This window comes from Cygnus atratus, chromosome 13 (assembly GCF_013377495.2).
Source record: "Cygnus atratus isolate AKBS03 ecotype Queensland, Australia chromosome 13, CAtr_DNAZoo_HiC_assembly, whole genome shotgun sequence".
Classification (NCBI taxonomy): Eukaryota; Metazoa; Chordata; class Aves; order Anseriformes; family Anatidae; genus Cygnus; species Cygnus atratus.
The window spans coordinates 2,941,280-2,968,079 of NC_066374.1; the positions used below are offsets into that span (position 1 = coordinate 2,941,280).

The 26,800-nt window shown below is 39.6% G+C and overlaps 1 protein-coding gene across 2 annotated transcripts in view; it reads left to right on the forward strand.

Annotated features, from left to right (window-relative positions):
- TMEM164 (transmembrane protein 164) overlaps positions 1 to 26,800 on the forward strand; it is a 112,118-nt gene that overhangs the window by 12,196 nt on the left and 73,122 nt on the right. For both annotated transcript variants that reach the window (XM_035541414.2, XM_035541415.2), the window contains exons 3-5: positions 5,882 to 5,931; positions 7,004 to 7,070; positions 18,994 to 19,072. In XM_035541414.2, coding sequence (XP_035397307.1) covers positions 5,882 to 5,931; positions 7,004 to 7,070; positions 18,994 to 19,072 — 196 coding nt within the window. The remainder of the gene's footprint in view (positions 1 to 5,881; positions 5,932 to 7,003; positions 7,071 to 18,993; positions 19,073 to 26,800) is intronic.

A 26,800-nucleotide genomic window follows, 5' to 3' on the forward strand; every position in this document is an offset into this window, starting at 1 on the left:
CCTTTTAAACATATCTTTTAATCTCTTCTGCTATGCAGGGTATTCTGAAACACCTCAGAAGGGGTGAAAATGGTTTTATTTCAATGCAGAATGACCAAAGCTTGTCTGTCTCTTTTTTTTTTTTTTCTCTAAGTTTATTTCAGAACTTGGATCAATCCAGTTTCCATGGATTTTTCACGTTGCTCTATAGAATTAGAAATTAATGTCTAACCTCTTGAAGTTTTAATTTTGAAGTAGTATACTAAAATGATCCGTTTATGGCCTAAGCGCTCCTGACTGGAGCGTTTGCAGAGAAAGATACATTCCCAGTCTGCTGCTGCAGCAGCTAGATGCTAAGTTGAGCTAGTGGCTCAGAGATGGACAAGCTGCAGTTACTCAAGGTAAATGAAATCTGTGCTGCATATGTGAGATGCAGGGGGGTTACTTGGAGCATGCTCAGCTATCTTCTGCCAGGAAAAAAAGAGACCCTGGACATCTGTAAGCCCTCCTGTCTGTTGCAGGTGATACTGAGCGTGATGCATCATCTGGAATGGTTAGAATTAGAAGGGAATAGAATAGTTCAGTTGGAAGGGATCTATAAAGATCAAGTCCAACTGCCTGAACTGCTTCAGTGCTGACCGAAATTAAAGCACGTTATTGAGGGCATTGTCCGACTGCCTCTTGAACACTGTCAGGCATGGGGCATCAAACACCTCTCTAGGAAACCTGGTCCAGTGTTTGACCAAGAATTTTTTCCTAACATTCAGTCTGAACCTCCCTGGTGTAGCTTTGTGCAGCTTCTGCACGTCCTATAATCAGTTACCAGCTGTGTAGCTTGTTCTTTTCTTCCACTGCTACCTTTTGAATTGTTGTCTTTTGTCTTTTTAGTTTATTTTTGATCAAACAAGGTGATCTTTGTGTTATGCATGTTCCTGTCTCTCAGTAGGACTAAGGCTGGTAGAAGAGAAGCTTTTCATGACAAGTTCTGACTGTGCTCTCTGCCTCAATGTGCCACCTCAAAAATAACATCATTGATGTACTTCTGAGGGAGTTCTTAGGTGCAGTATTTTGTGGAGATTTGGGATGTTTAGAATCCGAGAACTGGAGATCCAGCCAAGTAATGAGGGTGGGGGAAATCAGTGAGGTCTCCCTATTTAAAATGCACATGGAGTGAAGCAATAACATTTAATGAATAGAACAGTGTTCAGGTCTAGGTATTTAATGAGGTATTTTCCTTCTATTCAGATACAGTATTGTTGTTGTACATTTCAGTTGTGCCCATTTTCAAACATCCCTTTTGAGAATAGATCTTTTTACTAGTCTTGATTTCTGAAATGCTGGTTAGTAAAAAGTAGTGGTGGAACATAGCGTGCTTGAATGTCGAGGAAACTGGGAAGTATTAGACAAATTGACAGATGAGCAAATTTGCAGCTGACGTTAGAAATGATTTTATGGTGATGCTCTCAAAGCTTTTGGAACCTGTAACATAATGTAAACATATACATCCTTGCCAGTAACTGAGAGCTCTAGACATGAGTCCAGCATGTACTGTTGCCTTTCATTTTAGGCACTTAATCAGCTGGTTTTTAGGATCTGTATTTTAGATATGCCATGGCTTATAATGACTGGCTGGGCAAAATACTAGCTATAATAGATATATTGGGAACACTTGTATGTTTGAGTTTCACATTATCTGAGTATATTGTGGTTGTAATAAAGCGGATTTAAGAGAAACCACTCACCTCGTGGCCTCCCCCACCCAAAAAAAAAAAAATCATCCATAATATACTCAAGAGGCATTGCTGGAGTTAAAGAAAGAAAAACCCATACAACAACAACCTCTCCTTTCTTGTCATTTTCAAACAATACTGTTGAATGAATAATAGGAAACCAGATATTCTTGACAGTTTGTGTTCTTTACCTTTCTCCAATTTTTTATAAGGATGAACTTGACCATTGCTGTAGTATAGATGTACAAACTGTAAAAGAGGTTGGTTGAATAACTGTCTTTCTGTATGAACTCAAAATCAACTAAGGGAAACATCTAATATCTCAGAATGGATCTGATAATTGCAGCACTCGAAATGTAAGAAGGGAAAACACTATTAGAGGTTGCCATAGTGCATGGACATGAGGAAATTGGATTGTATTAAGGGGAGGTCACATTACTGTGTTCTGTTTGTTTGTTTTGTGGTTTGATAAAGTTTGTTGCAAATTTTGGGGTGTTTGTTTCAGTACTGGATTTTTTTTCACATTTGTGACACTTGGGTACCTTTTGCTGTCATATTTTAGTACTAGGAAAAAAGATAAATCAATAATAATAAAACAAAATGTAACTTGCTGTAAAAATACCAGCTTGTTTTGCTCAGTATTTAGCCTTTTTTCCATGCATGTAAGTTTAATGTTTACCTACAGACACTATTGCAATATCAAAGAGTAGGTTTTATTGCAAATTCTAACAATGAGTTTGTAGAAAACTACCTTTTTTTTTCCCCAACTACGAAGTTACTTTTCAACATTTCCCTTGAGAGTCTTTCCTTCAGTGGTTACAAAAGAAGGGAACCTAAGAGGGATTTGTGGAGGGCGGGTGTAATGCTTGGTGATAACTGCTTGTTATCTTGTTTGTCCTGCGGGGAAATAGGAAGGTAGGGAGGGGATACTCTGAAATAAGCCTTTTGGGTTAGGTGGCAAATGAAGATTGCCAAGTAGTGTTGAAGCCTTACAGAACGTCCCCTCTCACACAGTACCAAGGGAGCAGTAAAGGCTGCCTCTTACCTCTCTGTTTTGCACGGACAGCGAGGGTTGGCGTGGTATGGCAAGAAGCATTTTATTGACCTTGCTTAGGAGTGGAGTGAGGCCTAAGAGACTTTGCTCTGTTCTTCTGGAACAGTTTATCTATAACCAAATGCAGAAACATTTCGCTCTAGGTCACATCTTCCTGGATCAAAAGATGGAAACAAGACATTGTTCAGGTCTGTGGTCTTTCACGTGATCCTGTTTGTAGTTAAAGAAGTTTTCAGAATAAACTCATGCAAAGTTACATTCTTACTGCCTCCAAACTAGTGCTTTTACATACCTGCTACAGTAACACTAACGCCTGATTCCATCAGATTTAAGACACCAGTGAGCTCTGAAGTTTATGGAACTCAAGGTATTTCTTGGGAGCTACATGAAATACCAAATGACAAGGTCACATACGTGTTTCCTTTAGAACGTTTTAAAAAATTATTGCTACAGGGAGAAAAATGCCATCCTCCTCCTCCTGCTTTCCCGTCTGTCCTGGCCCTGTAGGCATTTAGAACTCATTCTTCTTACTTAGGGCATGGTTCAAAGGGGGGGAATGTGGAAGAGACTGATTTGCAACCCAGCCCTGGGTTAGCTGTGAGCAACCAGGAGTTCAATTTCTTTCTGATCTTGTCTCAGTAAAGCAATAGTTAAGCAGACAAACCCTGTATATCACAGTCTCTAAATTATAACAGCCCTTCTCATCCAGCATGTGTTGTGGTGTGACCTTTGTGTTTGGGCTTATGTAGAAGAGTGCTGGCCGTGCAGTGCTTCATGCTCGAAATATTTCCCATTGGGTTGGACAATGTTATTTATGGTCTTGCAGAGCCTTTATGAGTACTGACTTTTGCTTTCACCTGGCTCCTTAAGGTTGAAGTGAACCTCTGTTTATGGACTTACCAGTGTTACAAGTTTCTTCACCGTGTGTTGCCTGAGGAAAAAACTGGGTAGTCTTCTGGTCATGTGCTGGTGAAAAAGACTCGTGTCCTGTTTCACAACATTGTCCCCATCTAGGACTTCTCATCTGAACTTTTCTCAAGGACACTCATGATTCTGCACCCTCTCTTTCTCTTACTCACTGCGTGTGTGTGTGCACACAGTGTGTGTGTGCCTATGTGTTTTTTTTTGTTTTTTGTTTTAAACAGATTGAAGGGTCTTCATGTGTTAAAATGATCCACTGAAAGCTGGTCTGTACCTTTTGGTCACTGTTGTGAGAGAGAGGTCAAAGAGAAAGGGAAGGATCAGAACTGTGCACAGAACTCAATATGTAACACAAGGGGTACCTTATGGCTTGTTTTTCCCTCCCCAAATACTTCCTTGTGTACATTTTGGGTTTCTAGTTCATTCTTTTGTCTTTCTTTACTTTTGTAACATGACGCATGAAAACGTAAAAGGTAACACATCTGCCAGCGAGGAAGGACGCTGAATTTGTTTCTTCGTGTTTCCTCCACACTGGACGTTTGGTTACTCTGTCTCCCCCGGCGTGCTTTAACGCACTCGCTGCCTTGTTTACCCGGGAGCTCTGCAGCATGCCAGGGGAGGGGGGCTAGCCTCTGTGCTAGCCTGCCTCTGTGCTAGCCTGTGTGTGTGAAACCTTGCGAGTGCTGGCAGGAAAACGGGCTGGGAACTCTTCACGGCTTCACCACTAATTTAACGTGACACTGTTTGGTTTATAAAACATAGCTGTTTCCTCCTGCAAGGCAAAGGATTTTATTTCCGGCATGGCAGTGAAATGTAATGTGATTATGGGATAAGCACGCGAACACTTGGGGTAGAGCTCGTGATCTTGTCTGCTGTGGACTCCATGTTTTCAGGGCACTGATTACTCTGTGAGCTGAACTCGCAGAAACACTTTTTTAAGATGTTTAAATCTACTCAGCGGCATAGTTCTTTGAAAATCAAATACAAGTGTCTCTTGTCAAGCATCCCTTTTAACAGGCCATGAGGTTTATTTATCATGAGAATTTATTTACTTATTTAGAGAGAAAGTGCTTGATATTAATCTGCTAAAACTGAAACATTTGAAGATCTCTTCCATTATTGTAAAGTTTTAACATAAACATTGTAGTTTTCTCTGTTGCCCTTAAACATATTTTCTGTAAGATTCCCCCATAACCAAAGAACTGGCATGCTTAAAAATAGTAAATGTTTCTTTTGCCCTCGTTAGTCCTCGAAACTGTGTTTCTTGCAGTAGAGGTGACTTGAAAATAAGTAACTGTGACTCATTTACTCTTCCATGGTAGTGAAATATTTTAGGTTAGTATGTCCATCCCAATCCTTATAGTCCATAATTCAAAGTACTTTAGTTAGTAAACAGAGTTGGTTGCAAAAATATGCAATGACAGAATAATGAAATATAATTAATAAATGTTAGATGCTTTTCCCGAAAGCTGGATGGGTCATTTGTGCAAGGGCTTTATGGGTCTTTACTTTAATGTAAAGAAAAACAAATGCAAGCTGCTCCAGTTGTATCGTTATTTTTGGTCTTGGGAAATGGCTAGCTCATAATTGGTGACATTTTTGCAGTATTCTGAGTATACTCTATTGAGTAAGGCAACAGACATACTTACAGATCACTACTGAGCTTATCCGCAGAACAGACACTGTGGTAGCCTTATTTTGGGAAGTGCTAAGAGGCTTTTAGAGAACCGTCTCGCATTCAGTCTTCAAGAGCTGGGTCCTGCACCGCTGAAGTAAAGGGAGTACAGGCAGTGTGTAAATGCTCAGTCCTCAGCACAGTGAGGACCTTGTGATGACTGACAGCTATAGGAGCTGTTGTAGTAATATGATTGATAATATCTGCGTTGTGGGAGGCCTTGGAAAAACTTTTTTAATGAAAAAGGCTAGAATTTGATGTTGTTTCTGAGGTACTGGCAGAAGCTGAACCCTACATGCTGCTTGTATCACATAACCCTTTTACATGTAGGCAATGTGAATTTACATAAACATGTATAAACTTTTAATTTGTTCATGATATTTAGTCTCTTCCAGCTCTGCTGTAGAATGGTTCTTCTGGTTAGAAGTGATTTGTGACGTCCAGAACTAGTACACAAAGATATAGAAAATGGAGTCTAAAAGAGATCATTCCATTAATTGAAATTTGTTTCTAATATTTCAGATTTTTCTTCTTGCCTGCCCTCCATGTCGGGTTGCAATGATTCTCTTCAGGTAATGCCTCTTCCTTACTGTATTTCTGTCTACTTGCATAATGTATTTTAGAAATTAATCATGGCATAAGTCATTAAAATATTAAGGCATGTATTCAGTAGGATGTTGGTTGGTTTGAAAAGTGACACCTTGAAAAGGGTCATAGCTTAAACTGTGAGCGCTGAGCCACATACCCTTGGTTCTTTTGTGCTGCTCATGGTTTCAGTCTGCCCTTCCTTGTCTTAGACTAGGCAATGACCAGAAAAATGATCTGGGGACATGCCTCATGAATTGCTTCAGGAGTGGTACCGTCTGGCTGCAGCTTTTTTCTGCTCTTCCTTCTTTGGGCTGAGAGTAGGCTAAATACAGAGATACTGTGTTAGTATCTCTTCATCTCAGAGAGCATGCAAAATACTTCTGGTGTCCAGGAAATCCTGGATTTACTATTCATTTGCAAAAGACTAGTTGCAGAGCACAGGCCACAATACCTGTTGCTTTTCAGAATGAACCTCTTTGTTTTCTTACACCCTGACACATAAATGACGTTTGAAAAACTGTTTTGGGTTTGCGCTACCTTTTTTTTTCCCCTTTAAATTACAAAAAACTTTGTAATTCTTTATAGAGTTTATGGCAGGCAGTGGCTGTGGAGAGTTTATTCTTTAGTTAGTTTACTTTAAATAGGTAAAAAAAAAACAGTACATATGCAATTTTTGTGTTCTTTTGATGCAGCTGTGGTTCAGGGAGAGGTGACTGAAAGCTATACAAAATATAGTAGTATAATACTACTTTCCTGCCCTATTCTTTGCTTAGACTGCCTTTAGCAGCCTGTTTCATGAACAAGATTAACAGAAATGGGCAGTCCAGGCCTTCTAGGAAGCTAAAGCTCATTACAGAAAGCAGTTCTATTTAGGAAAGTATTTAAATGTGTGTTTAAAGAGAAATTTTGTCCTTGTTATTGCATTTAACAGTGGTTTTATTCAAATTCAGTGGAATTTTCTTGAATCTCTGGCTGCTTCTTATTGAAGAGATCCTACACAAAATATGTGAAAATATTTCATTTCCTGTGAAAATAATATCACATCTCTTTTTTAAGGTTGCAGATGCATATGCTGAATGGGGCCCTCTTGGCATTACTGTTTCCTGTTGTTAATACACGCCTGGTGAGTGTATTGTACCTTTTTCCTCCTTCCTAATTTATTTCTAAAAGATTTTATTTGTAAAGTTATTTGATCTTTGATTCATTTCACCTTCTATAGTTCATTTTACCAGGCTGTAGATTCCTGGTACAGGTCACTATGATGATAGGAAAATATAAATTCTGGATTTTTTTTGTGATTGTGTTTATAAATCAATGTGGAAAGTCAACACTGCTATATTCTAGGTGTAGCAAAAAGTATTTTGTCAACTCCATTCTGGCCTTTAAACAGAGGGAAAACTTAAAGGCTTTGATATAGGCTTCATAGGATAGCATGTGGCATGTGCACAAGGCCATGGGACCTGATGAGGTGCATCAAAGGGTCCTGAGGGAACTGGCGGATGAAGTTGCTAAGCTGCTATCGATCATACTTGAAGTCATGGTAATCTGGTGAAGCTCCCAGTGACTGGAAAAGGGGAAACATAACCCCCATTTTAAAAAAGGGAAAAGGGAAGACCTGGGGAACTACAGGCCAGTCAGTCTCACCTCTGTGCCCAGCAAGATCATGGAACAGATCCTCGTAGAAGCTCTTGTAAGGCACATGGAAAACAGAGAGGTGATTGGTGACAGCCAACAGGGCTTCGCTAAGGGCAAGCTGTGTCTGGCCAATTTGCTGGCCCTTTGTGATGAGGTTACAGTGCTGGTGGAAGAGCAGCTGATGCCATCGACCTGGACTCCTGCAAAGCATTTGACACTGTCCTGCGTGACATCCTTGTCTCTGCATTGGAGAGATGTGGATTTGATGGATGGAGTGCTCAGTGGGTAAGGAATTGGCTGGACGGCTGCACTAAGAGTTGAGGTTAACAGCTCAATACCCAGGTGGAGACTAGTGATGAGTGGTGTTCCTCAGCGGTCGGTATTGGGACCAGCACTGTTTAACATCTTTGTTGGTGACATGGACAGTGGGATTGAGTGCACCCACAGGAAGTTTGCTGATGACATCAAGCTGTGTGGTGCAGTTGACACACAGGGGGGAAAGGATGCCACCCAGAGGCACCCGGGGAGGCCTGAGAGGTGGGCTTGTGTGAACCTTGTGAAGTTCAGCAAGGCCAAGTTCAAGGTCCTGCACCTGGGCCAGGGCAATCCCAAGCACAAATCCAGGCTGGGTGATGAGCTGGTGGAGAAGTACTGCAGAGTTCTGCAGAGAAGTACTTGGTGGTTGAAAAACTGAATATGACCTAGCAATGTGTGCTTGCAGACCAGAAAGCTGTTCATACCCTGAGCTGCATCAGAAGCGTAGCTAGCAGGTAAAGCTAATTCTCCTCTTCTACTCCACTCTTGTGAGACCTCACCTGGAGTACTGCATTCGGCTCTTGGGGCCCCCAGCATGAGAAAGACATGGACCTGTTGGAGTGAGTCCAGAGCAGGCCATGGAAAATTCCAAATATTGTTGCTGTCTGTCACCACCTCTCCTCCAAGATTAAACACAGCATTTTTTTTTTATCCAAGTTTTCACATCTGCCAGTATCCCTAGTAAGATTCTTAAACCTATCAAGACTTAACGATAAGAGAAGTTATTTCATATGGCTCAGACTTAGTATATTTCTAAGGATTTTTTAAGAGCTGTTATGCTTGCACATGTATATATATACATACATGCAACATGTGCATTTTTGTCAGCTAAAATACCTGTGACTTACTGTTTTAAGACAGTTCCTGTACATTTATCTGCTTACATATTTGCAGTGTCTGGATAAATTATTCATATATATATATGTGTGTGTGTCTGTATAGCACGTGAGTTAATGATATTAACAAAATTGTTAGGGACTTCAGACTACATTACAAAGCTCATCAGTGGTTGTCCATTTGCAAATCTTGACAGTCTTAATAGGATTAGGTATAGAAATCTGCATCTGCATTGAATTTTACGGATGATGAGCTGTGCTGATTGGCCACCCTTGTAGCTAGGAGACTTGAAAACTGACAGTTTTATTGTAGGCTTGTATATAATTTACTTCTTCTTCCATTAAGATGAGAAAACTTTGCCCTGAGATACAGTTTAGATACTAGAGAGAGGATAATTCATCTGTAGGTTTTGACATGTTAGAAATGATCTTCCACACAGCATAAGACACGCACACAGAAAGCTGGATCACTTTCTTCAGATTTCAGTTAATTCAGTAGTACAATAACCCTAGAGTTTATTCAAGTTTTATGCTGTCCTTCCTAATCTGGTAACTACATATATTATTTTCCATCTCTCTTTCTCTGTTTCCCAGCATGTATAGCTGTTTATGTGCAGCTTCTCAATATCTGTTAGTAAAACTAATTACTGCTGAAGGGGCATAAAATGAGTAAAATACCTTTTTTCTTCCTGATAATTGGGAGAACAGTTCTCATTTTCTATTTCAAACTATCTGGTTTTAATTACAAACTTTAGCATTACAAAATTATTTTTCTTGGTAACCTTTTTAGGATTAAATGTTGAAATATTTAATCATTTGCTTATATTTTATCTGCTATTATAATAGATCCCATTTATATTAGGGAGATTAAACAGGAAAAATATGGACCACTTAAAAAATTGTGTCCTTAATTAGGGATAAAGGAGCCAAAGAATAATGTCCAAGAGCAAGTATTCTTGGAATAAATACAGCTTAGGATATTTTTGGCTTAACAGCTGCTTGCTAGGCTGGTCTCTTTTCAGTGTTTCTTCTGGCACAAGGTAATTTGGGTGATGTTTTATAGCGTGGCTGCTTTGGTCCAAATTCTCTCATGATAGACACACAATCTGCTCTGTGACTGTCAATTGTTATTTACCTTGACATCGTCCTGAAAGCAAGAAATCTCTCTTATAACTTTGGGAGTTAAAATAAATAAAATTGCAGTAATTCTATCTATGCTCCGTGTTCTGGTTTGAAGTATCTAAATGAAAAACTTTTGACTTGGTCAAGAGTGGTCATCTCCTTATGCCTCATCTTTTTTTTTTACTTTTATGATATTTTAAGACATGTAATTTAATGTGTACATTTCATACGAGAGCTTTGTATTCTTAGTTGTAAATAGTTGTAATGTACAGTGTCTGGCCCAAATTAAGAGTGTGAAAATTTGGGCACCTGACCCAACTATTCCTCTAGAAGTGGGGAAGGAGATGCTGTCTAGGGGCAGATGGGCAGGGGAGTTCTGCCGTCAGTGGGAACTGAAAAGCAGGAGACTGTTGCCTCTCATCGCTTTGTGAGCTTATATACCAAACTTATGTATTGCCCTAAGTACCAAAATGCCTTGCTGTTACCTTTCATCATGTAAAATGCATTTTATCCTGAAGTTATTTGATATACTGCTAGAAATTGTGTCGTTGTAGGTCGTTTTCACTGTCTTCAGCTGACATTCTCCTGACTTGCTCTCTGCAAGTGGATTGCCTATCAGTTATCCTACAGACAGCAGATGTCTGCTGTTGAGTTGCAGCCTTTTTTTTAACAAAAGTTAACCTGCTAACTCAGCAAGTTCTGCAGTAAGCATTCACACACTAGCAAATAGGGTAGCCCTATGGAGATTAAAGCAGTGAGGTGCAGGAAAAAAAATTACATGTAGTTTTCTTTGTATGTATCAATAAGGTACAAGGGACAAGAGGCAGAAGATACAGAATGGAAGACAATCATTACCTCACGAGGTGGTGGCTGTTCAGGAACGAGTGGATGTCAGGATTTATACGTACCAGAAGCATGAAGTTAAAGGTGACCATTAGATGAATAGTCTGCCATGTGTTTAAGATGCTCAGCTAATCGATTTGCTATTTTCGGAACTGGCAGGGCACCACTTTGGCAGAGAGGGGGGATGGAATTATATGTAATTTTAGGAACTTGAACTATAGGCCTATTTATGCTACAAAACATCACAGTAAGTCAGCTGGAATCCATCAATCTTTGGTATTCATCTGCTATGCAAGATAATGAACTACTGAACAGATGTTAAAAGTTGTATGGTAAGCATACACATTCATATACTGAGAAGTTGTGGCAGGGTTTTGATATCTAGTCTTAAATGCCAGCCTTGCATCTGAAAATTCAATTAGATTTTAGCTGTATTTTAAGTACTTAAATATCTTTAAGAATGAAGCCTTTATATGTGTGGATGAAGTCTTGAAATAATTATGGAGATAAGCTTTACAATGATGAAAAATTGTAGTACTCTGGGTTTAAATGCAGCTTACTGTGTTATTTTAAAGAAATTAATCACAGTCCACAGCTTAAATTGGATGTGGCCGTAAGTGTTTGGGAAAGATCACTGGTAATTTGAACTTTGGTCATAACTAGTCTTCTGTGTTCCTTTGTGCAGTCTCTTTGCTAAGAAAGGCTATTGCAGTTGTTATAGATTTCCTAGTTTTATATTTTCTTTTTACCCCCAGTTTTATTGGTGTTTGGCTCTTCCTATATGAGGTCATCTATATGAAACTGTCTGTTGATATATGCATTTATATGCATTAATTAAGAATCTTTGGATGAATGTAAATTTCAGATATTTTATAAAACAATCCTGACATTTTAGAACAAAAGCAAAGGCTCCAAAACTTCAAAACACAACTTAAAAAAATTACCCGAAAGAGATTTTCACAGAAATCCCTTGTTTCATACGTGGGATCTGAGCATCATATAGTACAGAGATGCTTTCTGCTGTCATGTACACTTAACAATCATCAAAAATGTGTTGAACATGCACAGTATTCAGGATGAGTGGAGGCATGACTACTCTTGTGGTCATAGGAGTAGAATATTCCCACAGAAAAGATCTTACTTTATGTATTTAGGTTTCTAAAAGGCTCAGTGCTTGCAATGTTGCGTGAAGGATGAACTGTACTTGGTTGTGGTTCTAAATGTTAACCAGTTCCAGGTCATTTCCAGAATACTTATTCCAACATTTTGTGACCACAGGGTCAGTTTTAGGGGTCAGCGTCACCTTTTTGATTAATATTTCTGCTCTCATTTACGTTATTTAATGTATTATAAGCATTCTTTTTGCGTTTATGATTCAAGGCTTCATTACCCTGAAGAAGAAACTTTCACAACCTTCTAGCATAATTTGGCATTTTCAGTCTGCAATGTATCCATTAAAACTGCGAAAGCCTCAGTCATTTCAAAACTATCCCTAAATATGTCTGTTGACAGTGGAATTGGAGAATTGAGGTATGCATTAAAACTACAGTAGGAAGTTTCTACCTTCTGTAGACGTAACCTTTCAGTGACACTATGCTCATTGAAAGTCCTGTTTGGCTGCAGCGTGCACCTGGGATAGTGTTTCCAAAAAGTGTAGTCTGAAAGGTCAGGTCAGTCTATTTTCTTTTCTGTTTTTTTCCAAGAAAATATTTTCCTTCTTTGGCACGATGTTGAGGTACCAAGAATTAACCATCTTAAGCAACAGATGCATCTACTTATATTTATTTGGCAGTAAATATTCCAGCTATTATTTATGATGTGCCGATGGATTTAAATTTTGTGTAATGGAATAGTCCTTGGATAAAGACAAAAGTTTTATTTTTTTTTCTACAGTCAGTATTTGTGAGTTCTTATTACCCTTTTAGAAATTAAAGGTATTTAATTTTTCTCTAATAATTTCCTTCCACTCGTATGATGCAAATCATTCTTGGTCAGCATTAATAATTCACATGGTAAATAGGGTAATCTTTTAAGACTTTTAAGTAAACAGAGAAGATGCAAAGGTAATCAGATTGTTAGGTTCCCAGGTAACTCTTGCTGATGGTTTTAGAGTATGTGTTTTTTTCTTTTTCTTCTCTTTTTTTTTTTTTCTCCCATTCAAGCTGATGTCCTGAAAATGTTAATATAGATAAAGTAAAAAATTAGGACATGTCCCAGAGGTGTTGAACTTGCTGTCTCTGCTCACACAGCTGAGATGGTGCAGTTTTAATGTTTCCAGAAGCTGCTGTATACTATTATTAGAACTATTTGGCTTGAGAGGTACGCATTCTAAATCTGTTTTAGGAACAGAATCATGCTCTAAGCAGCACTTACAGTACCCGCTGTGTAGCACCTCTGATCTTTGCCTACTGCATTTCTGTTGCATGTCAAGGTAATAAATAATTCACTGCGCTAAACAGTTTGCCTGAAATGCCTTTGTCTGCACAATAAAATGGAATAGGTTATGGTAGCACATGATACCAAATCTAAGCTGGCTTAATCTAACCTGCACAAGGCAAGGTAACAGAACAGTTGCACATTGAAGGCTATTGAGAGATTGTGCCTTGGTTGCCAGGAGGTCCAAAGGCCAATGTTTCTACATCTTTCAGCAGTTACCTATACTATGTGCATCAAAATGGTGTGGGTCAGTACAGCCTACAATCACACTTGTATTTGGTAATGTAAATCTGCCTTCTGCTGGTAGTAGTAAGTAATCCAAATATTATCTCTAGAGTAACTGGAAGAAAGCTGTTCTTGAAACTGGTATTAATTGCTACCTGCATCTGGTCCATCTCTTTTAGAAGCCATTTAATTCCACAAATGCCTGATTGCATCCAATGTGTCATTAACATAAGCTGGTTTGTGTGGTCAAACCGAGTGACCAGAAGGTAGGGGTGCCTTTTTCTTTTTCATCAAATACAGCGCTAGTCAAATACGCAAAGCACTGATGAAATTATAAATGCATACAGTTGAGATCAGTGGTGCACTAAGCAACATGTTCTCATGATTTTCTCACTGAGCTTCACCCTCTGTAGTGACAGGCAAAGAAGGCAAATTCCCTGACAGCTTGCCAGATTTTGGGTGTGTCATGAGTTGGAAACCTGGGGGCTTGTCCTACCTGGATTTTCTGGCATTTGTAGACTAGCAAAAATGCAGTCACGCTTCTTGTTTTGTTATGTTTCTGGTTCCCTCCATCCTTGCAGCAAGAAGTTATTTCTAGGCCTGTGTTCTATTGCATCTTCACTCTATTATGGACCAGCAGCACAACAGATGTTCTTCTGTAGCTCTTAGGACTGTGCTCATGCATACAAACGCTACGGTAGCAGGTGTGGATTCTGATTCTTTCCCTTAGCATGTGTCCCTTGCCCTTACAGGATTAATTGAAAATAAGAGTTAGATAAAACTTGAATTCATGCTACTTAAAGGGAACTGTATTATAATTCCCTGTACTGACTGGATGGTGTAGAACAGCCTAGAGGGTAGATCCTGACTGAGATACCTACTTGAAACAGATTTTCTTGGGAATATGTATTTCTATCAATTGCAGACAAGCAGGTGTACGGCAGGAAGCTGGAATGAAACAACCTGCCCCTAAAATACAATGAAAAGAATTATTGCAATAAAATCTGGGGAAGCTGCTTTAGACTTTCACTCAGATGCCACACAGATGCATTATACTTTTCTATAGCCCCGGTACTCCTTTTATTTCAACATCAACATAATTTATTTTTTTCTTCTTTATACTCTTTCCCAGTATTCAAGTATATGGAAATCCTTTTCTGATCTGTGCCAGGTAGGCTGGTAGTGCCTGAGCTGTAAAATGGCCTGAGCAGTGTAACAGTGATCTGAGCACTGCTCAACTTCTTGGCCACTTACCATCTTGGATGTATGCTGGAGAAAAGAATCCTGGAAAGACTGTAAATGGTCTCTTTTCCAAAAGCTACTTGTTTGTTTTTGTTGGTGGTGTGTTCTTTTGTTTGTTTATTTTACGTCTTCGAGTCTGTCTTCAGACCATTCTCCTCAACTTCTCTGGCAGCTATTTCTTTGCTGCCAAGTAAGTCATTTGCTATCACAATCCTAAATATGCTGAAGTACCCAGCATTTTCTAACCAATAGAAGTAACCAGCATCTGTTACGTAGGCCTAGTAGCTGTTTGCACCATGGTGTTTGTATTGTACAGCTTTATATACATTCCTATTCTCTGTTAGTTAATCTATGCTGTGGTCTGCTTTGCTGGTGAAATGCAAAACCTATGCTTATGGTTTATTTTTTGGATTACTGATCATGTTTAGGAAACCAGTTACTGATTGTAAGTTACAAATCTGAATTACTGCTGATGTCTAAGAAGGGGACAGGTACAAACTGACTAGACTTGGCGCTAGATATGCTGTAGGAAAGATGGCAACCTGGGAGCTGAATTCCTTCTTTTTGTGCTGTGCTCTGCAGCAGAGGATGTAGAGGGTGTTGGAGAGAGAGCTCTTGCACAATATGGTGCTTGAGCTATTGTTGCACATATAAAGCTAAAGTATCAATAATTAACAGAGGGAGGAGTACCACTTTCAGGAAACAGAGCAAAGTAGCAACCTCTCAGTCCACTGAAAACCAGCTGCTGTGCTGAAGTGGGTTTAAGCTAGTTTAAATGAGTCTTGTGCCACACTTTCTGGAGGGCAGCTCTCATCTGAATATCTGACTTTTTTTTTTTTAAGCTTAGTGCAGTCAATGGAAAGAGCTTGTTGTTTCCTTAGGGCAGTAGCTGGTTTAAATGGGGATATGAAGTATGTGCTCACATTTTTTTTGCTCAGAAGTACAAGAATAAGGTGTGCTCTAATCCTCCATCAGATGGTTTCTCCTTTCCCCAGTCTCACTGGCAATGTGAGTGGCTGCTAGGACCAGTAGCACTGTACCTAACTTACCCGTGCCTGGGATGGAGGCTTGCTGCCTGCTCACTATGCGTGGTACTTGCCAGAGAGCCTTTTAGCACGTGTCCAGGGAATGCGGCGTTTCCCAGTCTGCATCATACCAGGCCAATACTCTTTCTGGAAGAACAAAACACCATTTATTTTCTAACAGAAACTTCTTTATAAAATGTAAAAAATGAAGAGTCTGAATATTTATTTTCAGAGTGCTTTGTTAGCATGTTTTGATCTTGTGCACTTGTTAGAGGAATTGTGTGTGTCATTATTGCTTTAGTGTATTTTGAAATGTCTATGATGTGATACCAGTGTCAAACCTATGAATGGGCAATGAGCAGCTCTGCTTTTCCACAAGTAAGAATCTAAAGGAGAAAAACTTGCTTATCATGGTGAGTAACAGGGTAGCTTGTACTCCTAATTCATTTAGACTACTAGGGAACCTAGGATATAAGCTGGTTGAAGAAGCAGATAATTTGTCCTTTTGTCTTGTACCCTTAGTTATTTTAAAAATCTGATGAAGGGAAATGCATGAAGAGTAGTGCTGGCAGCTGGGACAGAGGAGTTCAGTGCAAAAAAACCCGGCAAATAAATTGAAAATTAATATAAAATTAATATAAATTAATACAAATTGACGAATAATATAAATATGTCCTCTGGGGGGACAGATATGGATTAAAATATATCTATATTACCATCAGCATCATTGGTTTGTTACAAGGGAGGTACTTACTACCTTATTACTTACTTATTACTTTAGAGAGGCTGCAAGGTTTCCCTGGTGGCACCTGACAGGAGAGGTCAAGTGTGCTGGGACCTTTGGAGAGGGTCCACTTCAGAGACTGTTGGAGTCTGAGTTTGTGGCCTTCACAGGTGCCTGCAGACAAAGACTGGATGGACCAAGTCAGTATTTCACTGTACTTTGTGTTCTGGGAATATGTGTGGCATAGATTTTTGGATTTCTCAGTCTTGATCATCTGCAGAAGTGCTCGCTTGTTTTCACAAAGAGGGTCTTTAAATCCTGGATCACTGGGTGACCAGTGATCTGCCCTTCTACCCTGTCTTTGCTTGCAATGTCTTTGTACAGATGCAAAGTGCCTATCTGCTATCTGTGAGTGTTTTGTGGATAAAATAATTTATAGATGAGACCTTAGAGGTAGGCGAGTCAGTTGCTGTGTATAACTTCATAGTTGATCTTTTGTGTTTGCTCTTTTTCTGTTTGTTGTAGCCTGCCTGTACAGCTCGAGTGCTTGGCTGTACAGAAACTCAGCGTTTCGGTTCGATATGAGGAAATGCACTTGCTGAATTAGCCGGGTTTCGGAACAAACACACTTTCATAGTGGAAAAAATGATGTTTTGTTCATGTAGACAAAAATACTGTCAATGCTACTGCAGCAAAACAACCATTACTCTGTTCTCAGAAGTGTCCTGAGCGTCATGTTTGTGTAACTGACCCTCACAGCTCGGCGAGCGCAGAAGCCTTTCTGAAAGCACAGATACTGAATAGAGACTGCTCCTTTGCAGGAGCAAGTGCCTCGTGCTGTGCTGTTTATATCGGGAACTATCGTTCCTGAAGTGTGTGCGCTCCACCTGGGAGGGGTACCGATTTTTCCTCCAGTTAGTCAAACTTCATTAACTTCTTCCCAAATATTTTTGAGCCCCTCGTTTTGCACTTGGTGTCTTTCAACAGGCAACAGAAGAACAGGTTCAGATACGGGAAACTTCACAACTCCTGTGAAATTCTTGCTTTTGCATACCATCATCTCATGGTTTTATATTTTGATACTTGGGAGAAAATAAACCAACAAATTGTACTGAAGATTTTTTAGGTTAGTCTCCCAGGAGTTGGCTGAACATCTTGGAGTTTGCAAACAGGACAGTGATAGTGTTCAGCTTGGGGATGGCAAGACTAGCAGAACCCAGCTGTTGGTTTTAATATCTTTTATGTTCAAAATAAAATCTAAGAACTTTTGTAGAATTTAAGAGCTCACTATATTGTTTACCTACTATTTATTGACTGACTCTTTAGGTAAAAAAAACGAAGTGTTTCAGCCTGTCTTCTGTTGATGTAGAAGTTATTGTAATGTTTGTTTCAATGTTATGACTTCGGTGTCTTGGAACAATAATAGAAAGGGAAGGCTCCTGGTTTTTTAAAATTGATTATTACGATTTTTTTTTAAGTTTGGACACATGCCATAATAGTAGTATTTGCATCTTGTTTCACTTCAGCCTGCAGAATGGTACTGTATTTGAACCAAAGGTAATTGCTTTCTGATACGCCTGTGAGACTTCAGACTCAGGCTGTAGTGTTGTCCAGTTTTCCATGGGAAATACAATAGAGAGGCATGTCTTTTCAGCTTTGTAAGGGAGCTGCAACTGGAAGTTAAATTCTGAATTTTGAGTTGGATCTTTCCTGCTGTTCGTCAGTTTTAAATGTGTTGCTCCAGTTTAACAAATCGGTATATACACAAAGACGTTTACAGATAGGATTGACTTTCAAATACATTGCATCACTTTTTCTAACTGTTCAAGAGCTAGAATTAGTTGCGCTGGGATTAAGGGGTTCAGATTAAACTCGGAGCTGTGCTTCAAGTTATTTTCAGCACAATATTACTTCAGCATAGTCTGACCTCCTGTAAAAGGCAACATGAATTCAACTAAACCCTCAGATGACTAATTTTAATTTCCCCAAAGTTGTCAGCTGGTGAGGAATACTGGATTTACTGCTAACTGGTAACTTGTTTATGTGCATACTTCTGCAGCTTGAAGACTGACCAATATAATCTGTTGAATATTATTGGTTTTAACAGAGGCTTGGCTGTTTCACAAATGCATGCAGATTGCTATAAAGCAGTTCTTTTGATTTTTGTACAGGTGCCCTCAGCAATTACTTTTATGTATTTTAAAATGGTTGTAAGAAAAAGACCTCCTTGTAGACTTCTGTGACTCACAGGCTAGCAGTTAACGTTTCTTTATAATTAGGCTACTGTCATATGGTGTGTGTATAGTCTTTGTTTTAATTACTTTGGGGTTTTGCACCATTACTGGAAACTTAAGAGTAATGAGGAAAGGGAAAAGAGCAATCTTGTGCTATGCCTCCTTTGTTGTGCTGCTGGCTAATTTTGAGAATTCTCTACTTGAAGTGCTGCATTGTGTTTGTGGCAAGGGGGATGGACTGGGTACAGTTAGCTGTGCTTTCAAAGCACTAGCCATTAACGGCTGTCATTGCTTTGTTCTTATACGTAGGGGATGTAACTGAACTGAACGCATTGTCATGGGGCATAAGGAAAATGGTTCTGGTTGTTAATGATGAAAAACATTTACAAATATTTTCCTTATTCCTCAGCTTCCATTTGAAATGGAAATTTATTACATCCAGCATGTGATGCTCTATGTTGTGCCCATCTATCTGCTGCGGAAAGGAGGTAGGTTGGCAATTTACTCTTCGCATATTGAATTGGTCCCACACAATGAACAAACTGTGCTCAATGGTTACCACAGATCCTATTCTTACTCTCTGTTTTGTCATTTTTCTCTATGATGTTACTTAATGGTTTCTGGTGGTGTGTTGGTGTTGCATCTTGGATAACAAATAACAGAGACTTGTGCCAGGTGTTGAAACGAGGGAATAAAAAGATGGTCTTTTGCCCAAAGGAGTATCTAGAATGTGTTGGCCTAAGGTGTTGTCTTCTTGAGTAGTCTCTGCCGTCTTGTAATGTTGTAAGTTGTTTGGTGTATTTTTTAAGACTATTGCCTTCTTGATGTCCCTTGAGAAGTATTGTAACTTAAAATGAGCTCAAAAAAATCTTTTTTTTGTCATTAGATCCCTGGGTAAATACTAGTCACCTAGTCAGATAAATTCCTGAAATTCTGAAGTGCTAATGAAATATATAAGTGAAATGAGCTGGGTTGCTTGATCTCTCTTCTAACAGGATTACTATCTTGCATTAATTTATACTATAATAGTTCAGCAAGTCTGGGAATCCCACATCATTTCAGTGACCAGTGCTTACTCCAGCCTTTTAGAAGGTAATGCAGGATGTCTTCCTCTGGTGTGCTGCTCTGTCCCCCTCTAGCATTGATAGGCCTCCAGCTGCATTTTCTAGCACACCTACATTGTTTCATACGGGAAAAAAAAGAGTATAATTTATGGTCCAGATGTTCAGTAGCCTCTAATGACAATGCAGGGATGTGATGTCAAGCAATGGAATACAATTTAACAAGTGCTCCGAATGAGCTTAGTCAGCCTCTTCCACTGTAGTCAATCTGCTGTGTTTTATACCAGCAGTCACGCGCAGTTCTTTGCGCTTACTGCACTACATGTTTGTAATTTCTGTTTGTTCTTCACTACTGAGTGAAACTAAGTAAAAACAATGCAGAGCAAAAAGCGAAGTACCATCATTCAAAAGTTCACTCAATTTCTCTCTCTTACTAGTGAAATATGCCAGCCACATTTCATTTTAATCTGTATTTAGTAGCATAGTTTGCCAGAATTTAAGACTAAGTGCAGTGTAGATGTAGAAATTACACAAACTTGTAATCATTGTGGAGCAGGGAGGGGGAAAGAAGTGTGACCAGCCATGTAGCACCCAGTAGGCAACGATGTGCCAGGCTCCTGTGATGTCACCAAACCATTTCTTGTGATGTCCTTGAAGACATCAAAACATACAAGATATCATAGAACATGTCATTTTAAGATGTATATTTGTTCTGCTTTAAAGTTTGGCCTTGGATGTCACTTGTGGTCTCCCATTTTTATTTCTATTTTTTGAATTAAAGGTTCTCTCTTTTTTCAGTGCCTGTTATTTGGGGACTGAGAGGATTGTGTCTGTAGTTTGAAGGGCTTTGTGTTGTACAGTTCTCACCCTGGTGTAGTTTCCTAAATTTTTGCCCTTTATTAATTTATAGGTATTTGCTGCCATCTAATGTTGACATGGTAGCAGTGAAATTTCTAAGAGAACTTTGGCTAAATATTTCAGCTGAGATTGCCTTGGACTGTGTAACTAATAACTCTTCAATTTCTCATTTGGATCTTGGTCACCTGTCTGACTGTGATAACTCTTTGGTAAAATACCCATGCAATTTTGTACTAATTACAGCTAATGCCACAGAAGATTAAACGTATGATTTTTGATGTAACAATTACTCAGCCTAAAAACATGTTAGCATTTTGTCATTTCACTAGCACCTTTGTTTCAAAGTGCTTTGAGTAGAGCATACCCTTTATCCTAACTGTGTCCTGTACAGATTGCTTTATTACTGACATGTATCATTATGCTGGTTTATTTCTGTATTTTAAATAGAAATTTCTGTTGGCGAATCTATAGATTATAATTGGGAGAAGTAACTGAAGGGTAGTGAAGATGGAAAAATGAAGGGAATAGATTGCATGTGAAAAACTATCCCTCTCCAGTTTTATTGGGAACCTACTGATATTACTGATTGCCCTAAAACGACCTCTATCCCAGCATTAACATTCCTCTAAGGAGGGTTGTGCAGAACACCTGGAGCAGAGATGATGTGAGGCTCAGTCTGTACAGAATGACGTGTCCAGTTTGTTGGCATGCTAACTGAGCATCTTACAGTCACGCACCCAGGCTCAGTTAACTGTTAAAGTGTTTTCTTCTGGACAGGAAACTGGGTGACAGTAAGTGAGGGCTGTAATCCTTTATTTTCTCTCTCTCCCTGTTGTTCGTTACAGCAGTGAAAACAGGTCATGTTGCACTGGCAGCATCACCTTCCTGCCCCGCCCCTGTCAATGTGGGGGCTTCACTATTGGCAGCATCAAATTGAAGTCTGAGCTCTGAACATCTCTCATCAGTGCTGCGCAGTGAGCTCACTGAGAGCTCCGTGCTCGAGGTGTATTCCCCTTTGGGGATTAACACGTCTTTCTCTCTTCTTCCTTCTCCCTGCCCTCTGTACTGTTTGAATACAAATTTCATTACTTCCCCTTCTAACATATTTCCTTTCCAAGTGCACACATGTATGAATACACACGCATGCCAGTTGAGACAGAATAAATGATATAGCTCATATCTCTGACCTGCAATAAGAGGCACTCATGCAAAACAGAGGTAGTTCAGATATAGCAGTTCAACAGAGAAGCCAAACTCAAGGCAGTTCATGCATGAAACAGACCTGCAATTCTCAGCTTTCTTGCTGGATGAATCTTACCTTGTAACACGTGTGAACCCTGCCAAATACTGTTCTGTGCCTCTGGCAGGACACAGCATTCCTGGAATAGCTGAATAGGTTGAACCAGAGCAATAGGATGGATGTAGAGTTGTGGATATACTCACTGTTTCCTCTAGTCATCAGGAGGTGAGATTCTCATTTCCCTGTGGAAAAAGGTGTGCATGCTTTTGTAGCTCCTGAATTGGGTTACAGCAGGATCAGATGAGTGCTGGGACTGGCAAAAGGGAGGTGCAAGAAAGGAATTATCAGGGTGGAAGGAAGAAGACGGGAACCACAGCAGCATGACTTGAGACCAGGGAACCAACCCCTTCATTGAAAACTCCTCAAACCACTTTCATCTACAGTTACAACTAAGCTCATCTTCTGAAGCATATGAGTGTGCTCGGGTGAGTCTATTTTTTGCTACTGGGGTACAGATAGCTGGCAGAAGGCTTAGGGAGATGGCAGCTGAGGAAGTGTAATGCCTCAAACTGTCAAAGCTATTTCAACAGTGCATTAACGTGACCTTCTAAGATCAAAGTATTAGAGACCTTCAGTGCTTTTTGGAGGACTTGGTTTTGCCAGCTCTTAACATGATGAAAAAAACCTACTTTGTGCTCCATCAGTCTCAGAGGTCACACAGTTTTTGACTGTCTTGGTCTGTAAGCTAGTTTGGTCAGGTTCTGGATGGATTTGACAAGATTAGATGTGCACCTGATTTCAGAGCTTCAAATAGTTTTGAAGTTTAATCAAAGTGGAATTGTTATTTCCTTGGGGCTGTGAGCATTGGTCACTCCACAGTGGTTTGGAATAAGGGTTGATTTATACGGACTTCCTAACAGCAGAGTTGAGATCATCCATCATTTATTTTGAGATCCCCAGTGCTATTTAGTAGACTTTACAGTAACTTAATGAAGTAGGCAAGGATGTTGGTGTTGGGTATTTTTAGGGTTTTGTCACTTTAAGGAGCAATCTAATGTATGAATCTGAAGATCTAGTATGGTTAATTAGAGGCCTTTATGTTGGTGTCACTTAATTATAACATGATTTGACACTTTTGCCTGCAGGGGGAGATGGTCACTAGCATCTACTCTGTTAAAACGGCCGGGCACATTCTCAAAATTCACAGTTCAAACGCAGGTCATCCACTCTGTGGAGAGAGTAAATTAATTTGGTTGTATTTTAGGCAAGGGAAAAAAAGAACAAACACCTTTTGGAGCAAACTCTGGACAGTCATGTAGGCTGGCCCCATGTCCTTTTGAGAGCTGTGCACAGAGGGACAGACATACTGATCCTCAATACTTAAGTAGGTAAATTGTTTGCTGGGAGCAGAGTGAGAATATTCAGCTTATAAGGCAAGTTTTGTATTGTCATGAGCAGTAAAGAAACCGTCTTTCTGGCTCAGGTCACGAAACCTTTTTCTTTTTTGATCTAATTGTCTTCAAAGGTGGCATCAGAACAGATTGATCTCTCTAGTATTGTGAAAAAGTCCACAGAAGTTGACGAACCTACCCCTGCAACAAAGCACGCCACCGTCACCCTTCAGAAGACAGACAGAAGCTGCTCTGGCTAGCCAGCTTCCTTAAGGGCAGGGCAGTGGTTTTTACCTAACAAGAAGCTGGGCTCAGTTATGAGATGTAGAACACAGATAGCAAGTACAGATGGAAGGATCGTTTTTCCTGTAGCTGTAAACTAGGGAAGTAGAATTCAAGCAATTAGGGAATTAAACTTTTGCTTTTTCTTTGGCTGCTGGGAATTATATACCTTAGCAATCAAGGAAGAATTGACCATATATTTGAATATAGTTAGATAGTTACAAACCTTATTTATCTCCCTCTCAGTGAAATACTTAATAATAAGGGTTTCATTTCTTCCACTGAAACTCTTAACTACTTAGAGAGCTGTTGACTCTTGTGCACTGTGTAAGGCTCACTGTCATCTGATTATGCTCCTGCTCTCCTGCTGACAGCTTCCATGTTGCTGTTCCAGATTTTCTCTGCCTCCCAGATCCCACGTGTTAGATGTAAGTGACTGGTCCACTGCCCAGCAGTGCTGGGAACTGGCAATTGGTGCAGCAGGGCAGCTGTGGCACTGCTTGGCAGCTGGAGCTGTGTGCTGTGCTGCTGCTCCGGCTGCAGGCTCTTCTGCAGCTTGGGCGTTTCAGGCTGATCTTGTCTGAAGATTTAAGAGAGCCGGAGAGGAAGAGGAGGAGACGATGTCTCTGTCACATGACCCACTGAGCTTCATGCACTGGGCAGTTCCTATTGTGAAACACTTGAACTAAATAAGGATGTTTGTGTGGCGTTCTGACTGGGCCCAAGGTCTGTTAAAGACTTCCCTCTGCATGCAAGAGACTGAGAAGTTTAGCAAGTTTTTTTTACCAGTACATGGAAGAATGACTAACTACGTGAAGGAAAAGGAAGAGCCTTCTTTATGGAGTATCAAAAGTCGCTCCTGACAGGAGCAGGTAATACAAGATCCCCTGTCCAAGGTGATTTTGACAAGAGTAGCTGACAGTTGGGAAATAAAAATCTCCTGGCATAAGGTTGTATTTTGAAATCTGCCCATAAATTCAGAACAAGTGTAGGGGAAATAGCAGATTTCAGGTGATAACTAGCTCATCCTCTTGAGAACAGCTTTTCTGTTCTCCCCCTGGAAAGGAAGTTTCGTCTCTAGGCTAGCTCAGTAGGTCAAAATACACTATTGAAATTAACCCCTTGATTAAGGGAAATAAAATGGAATTAAGTTTGCTGTCACCTTTTTACAAGCTTGAAAAATGAAGGAATTGCAACAGTTGCTCTGAGTTTTGGATCAAGTATGTGTAGCTGTAGTTGGGAGACTACTAAAGGAGAATGTTTGGGGCTGGAAAACTGAAAAATCTATCAAATATAGTGGCAAATAAAGCAAGACATTAATTAGGAAAGAGGGATTATTTTTAAACTCTATCAAATTAAAAAATATATATATACTGTATTTAGGTTCTAATTCTCCAATTCAAACAGGAATAACTTTGTACTGCATTCTGTTTTCCTTTCTAGTAAATTGCGTTCAAATTTTTAAGATCCTATTATTTGATAACTTTAAATAAATATCAGTAATTCCTAAGACACTAGACATTAATAACACTGGAACTAACACAAGACTTTGTAGGGAAAGATGGAAACCAATATAAAATAAATTGAGTCTCTGTGTTGATCTTTAGATTATTCAAGCCACACTTCCATTTTGTAAATGGCAAAATTAACTGCATAGCTTGTTCAAGGTCACACAACTGCTTGCTGCAGAAGCAGATGAAGAATCCCAAGGCCCTCAACCTATATGAAGTCCTTCCTATCAGTGCTACTGAAATAATGAAGTTTAATCTAAACTGAAAGATCCACTGCCATGCTATTTCAACACAAGAACAAACATACAGCCTACTTGGATGACCCTGATTTGGAACAGTCTCAACTGTCTGGGGCATGAGCGTTTCTGAGAATGAGATTAGTGCGAGACTGGCAGCTGGATTAAATTTTTGAAAGTGCTTAACATGTAAGAACTGTCTGTGATCCTTTGTGGATAGAGAGATAGTGAAACTCACTGCCACATACTGAAATTGATTTCTCGTGTAAGCAGCAAATAGTTTTTGCCAAAGACAACACAGGCCATTCAAACAACCACTCAGCTGGATCTTAATTTTCCTGTTTGTACGTTTTTGTTAGCAGACTGTGTACTACAGAAAATAGATCACACTGCTCTGTTAAGCAGGCATGTGTTGAATAGCAGGACAGTACAGTACTAAAATCTATAGTGATTATTTACTCAGTGACAAATGTACAAAAAATATCCCAGGTATGAATTTAAAATTAGTTCCCCCAAATACACTTGGGAATCCAAAGCTCTCTGAAATGCTTTTCTGTGGAGGTCATTGGTTCTTTTTGTCCCTTGATGTCCAGATAAAGATACTGCTGAAAATCACACTATTGTTCTCAGGATTGCGAAGTCTAGCAAGGAGGAAATTTTCTCTTATATAGCAAGATTGAGGGTCTGTAGTGGGTGAGATGTCACAATGTTTTTCTTCTTTTAAGTCTTGGAACAAAGAGAGGATGTAGCAGTGTGAAATTCACAGCTGTAGGAACCTGAACATCTCTCCTAAGTGACTTCTGAAACGTGATTCCCTCACTAGATTGGAGCTGGACACAAGAAGCTGGGTTTCAAAGCCAAGCTATGCCACTGATCCATTTTATCATCATGTGCAATTTTAATTAAAAGACTAATACCTGGGTCTTTTAATGACTGTATTCTCCCACCAATCCTGTTTCATAGTTGGGTTCACTTGGCTATTTCAGTGTTTATACACTGCCTGCACTGTAGGTCTCCCAAATCGTTCCCAATATCAAGGTCTATTATAATTTTTCTGAGTGTTTACCTCTTTAGGATCTGTTCTCAGGCTTTACAGAAACTTCTGATATAACATAAGCAGCTGCCAACTAGGCAAGTTCATGTGAAACTGAATATGATATAGCACCACTCTGCCAGTTTCTGGGAGCTGTTTTAGATGACCCATGTCTGTCCATGTTCAAGAGGCACCTGGATGATGCCCTCAGTAAATATGCTTTAACTTTTGTTTAGTCCTGAAGTGATCAGGCAGTTGGACTTGATGATCTGTGTAGGCTTCTTCCAACTGAACTATTCTTCTTCTATGCCTTATTTAAATTTTATTTTGTGTTTTGCATCTAGGCTAAACAGGCCCATAAGTCTGCATAAGCAACACAAAAAGCTTTGCAAGTCAAAGTATGTTTTCTTTATCCTGCAGCTGGGGAGGTAGTATGAAGAGTTTCTTTATAGCTTGAGCAGGTCACTCAAAATTGTTGGCACAGCCAAAAATAGAGCTATGGTCTCCTAAACTGCAACACCAAGGCTAATTGCTTCTTCTCTTGCTGTCTACAATGAAAAACTATTTGCAAGGTAGTATCATGTACCTGCCATCCTACTGGTGT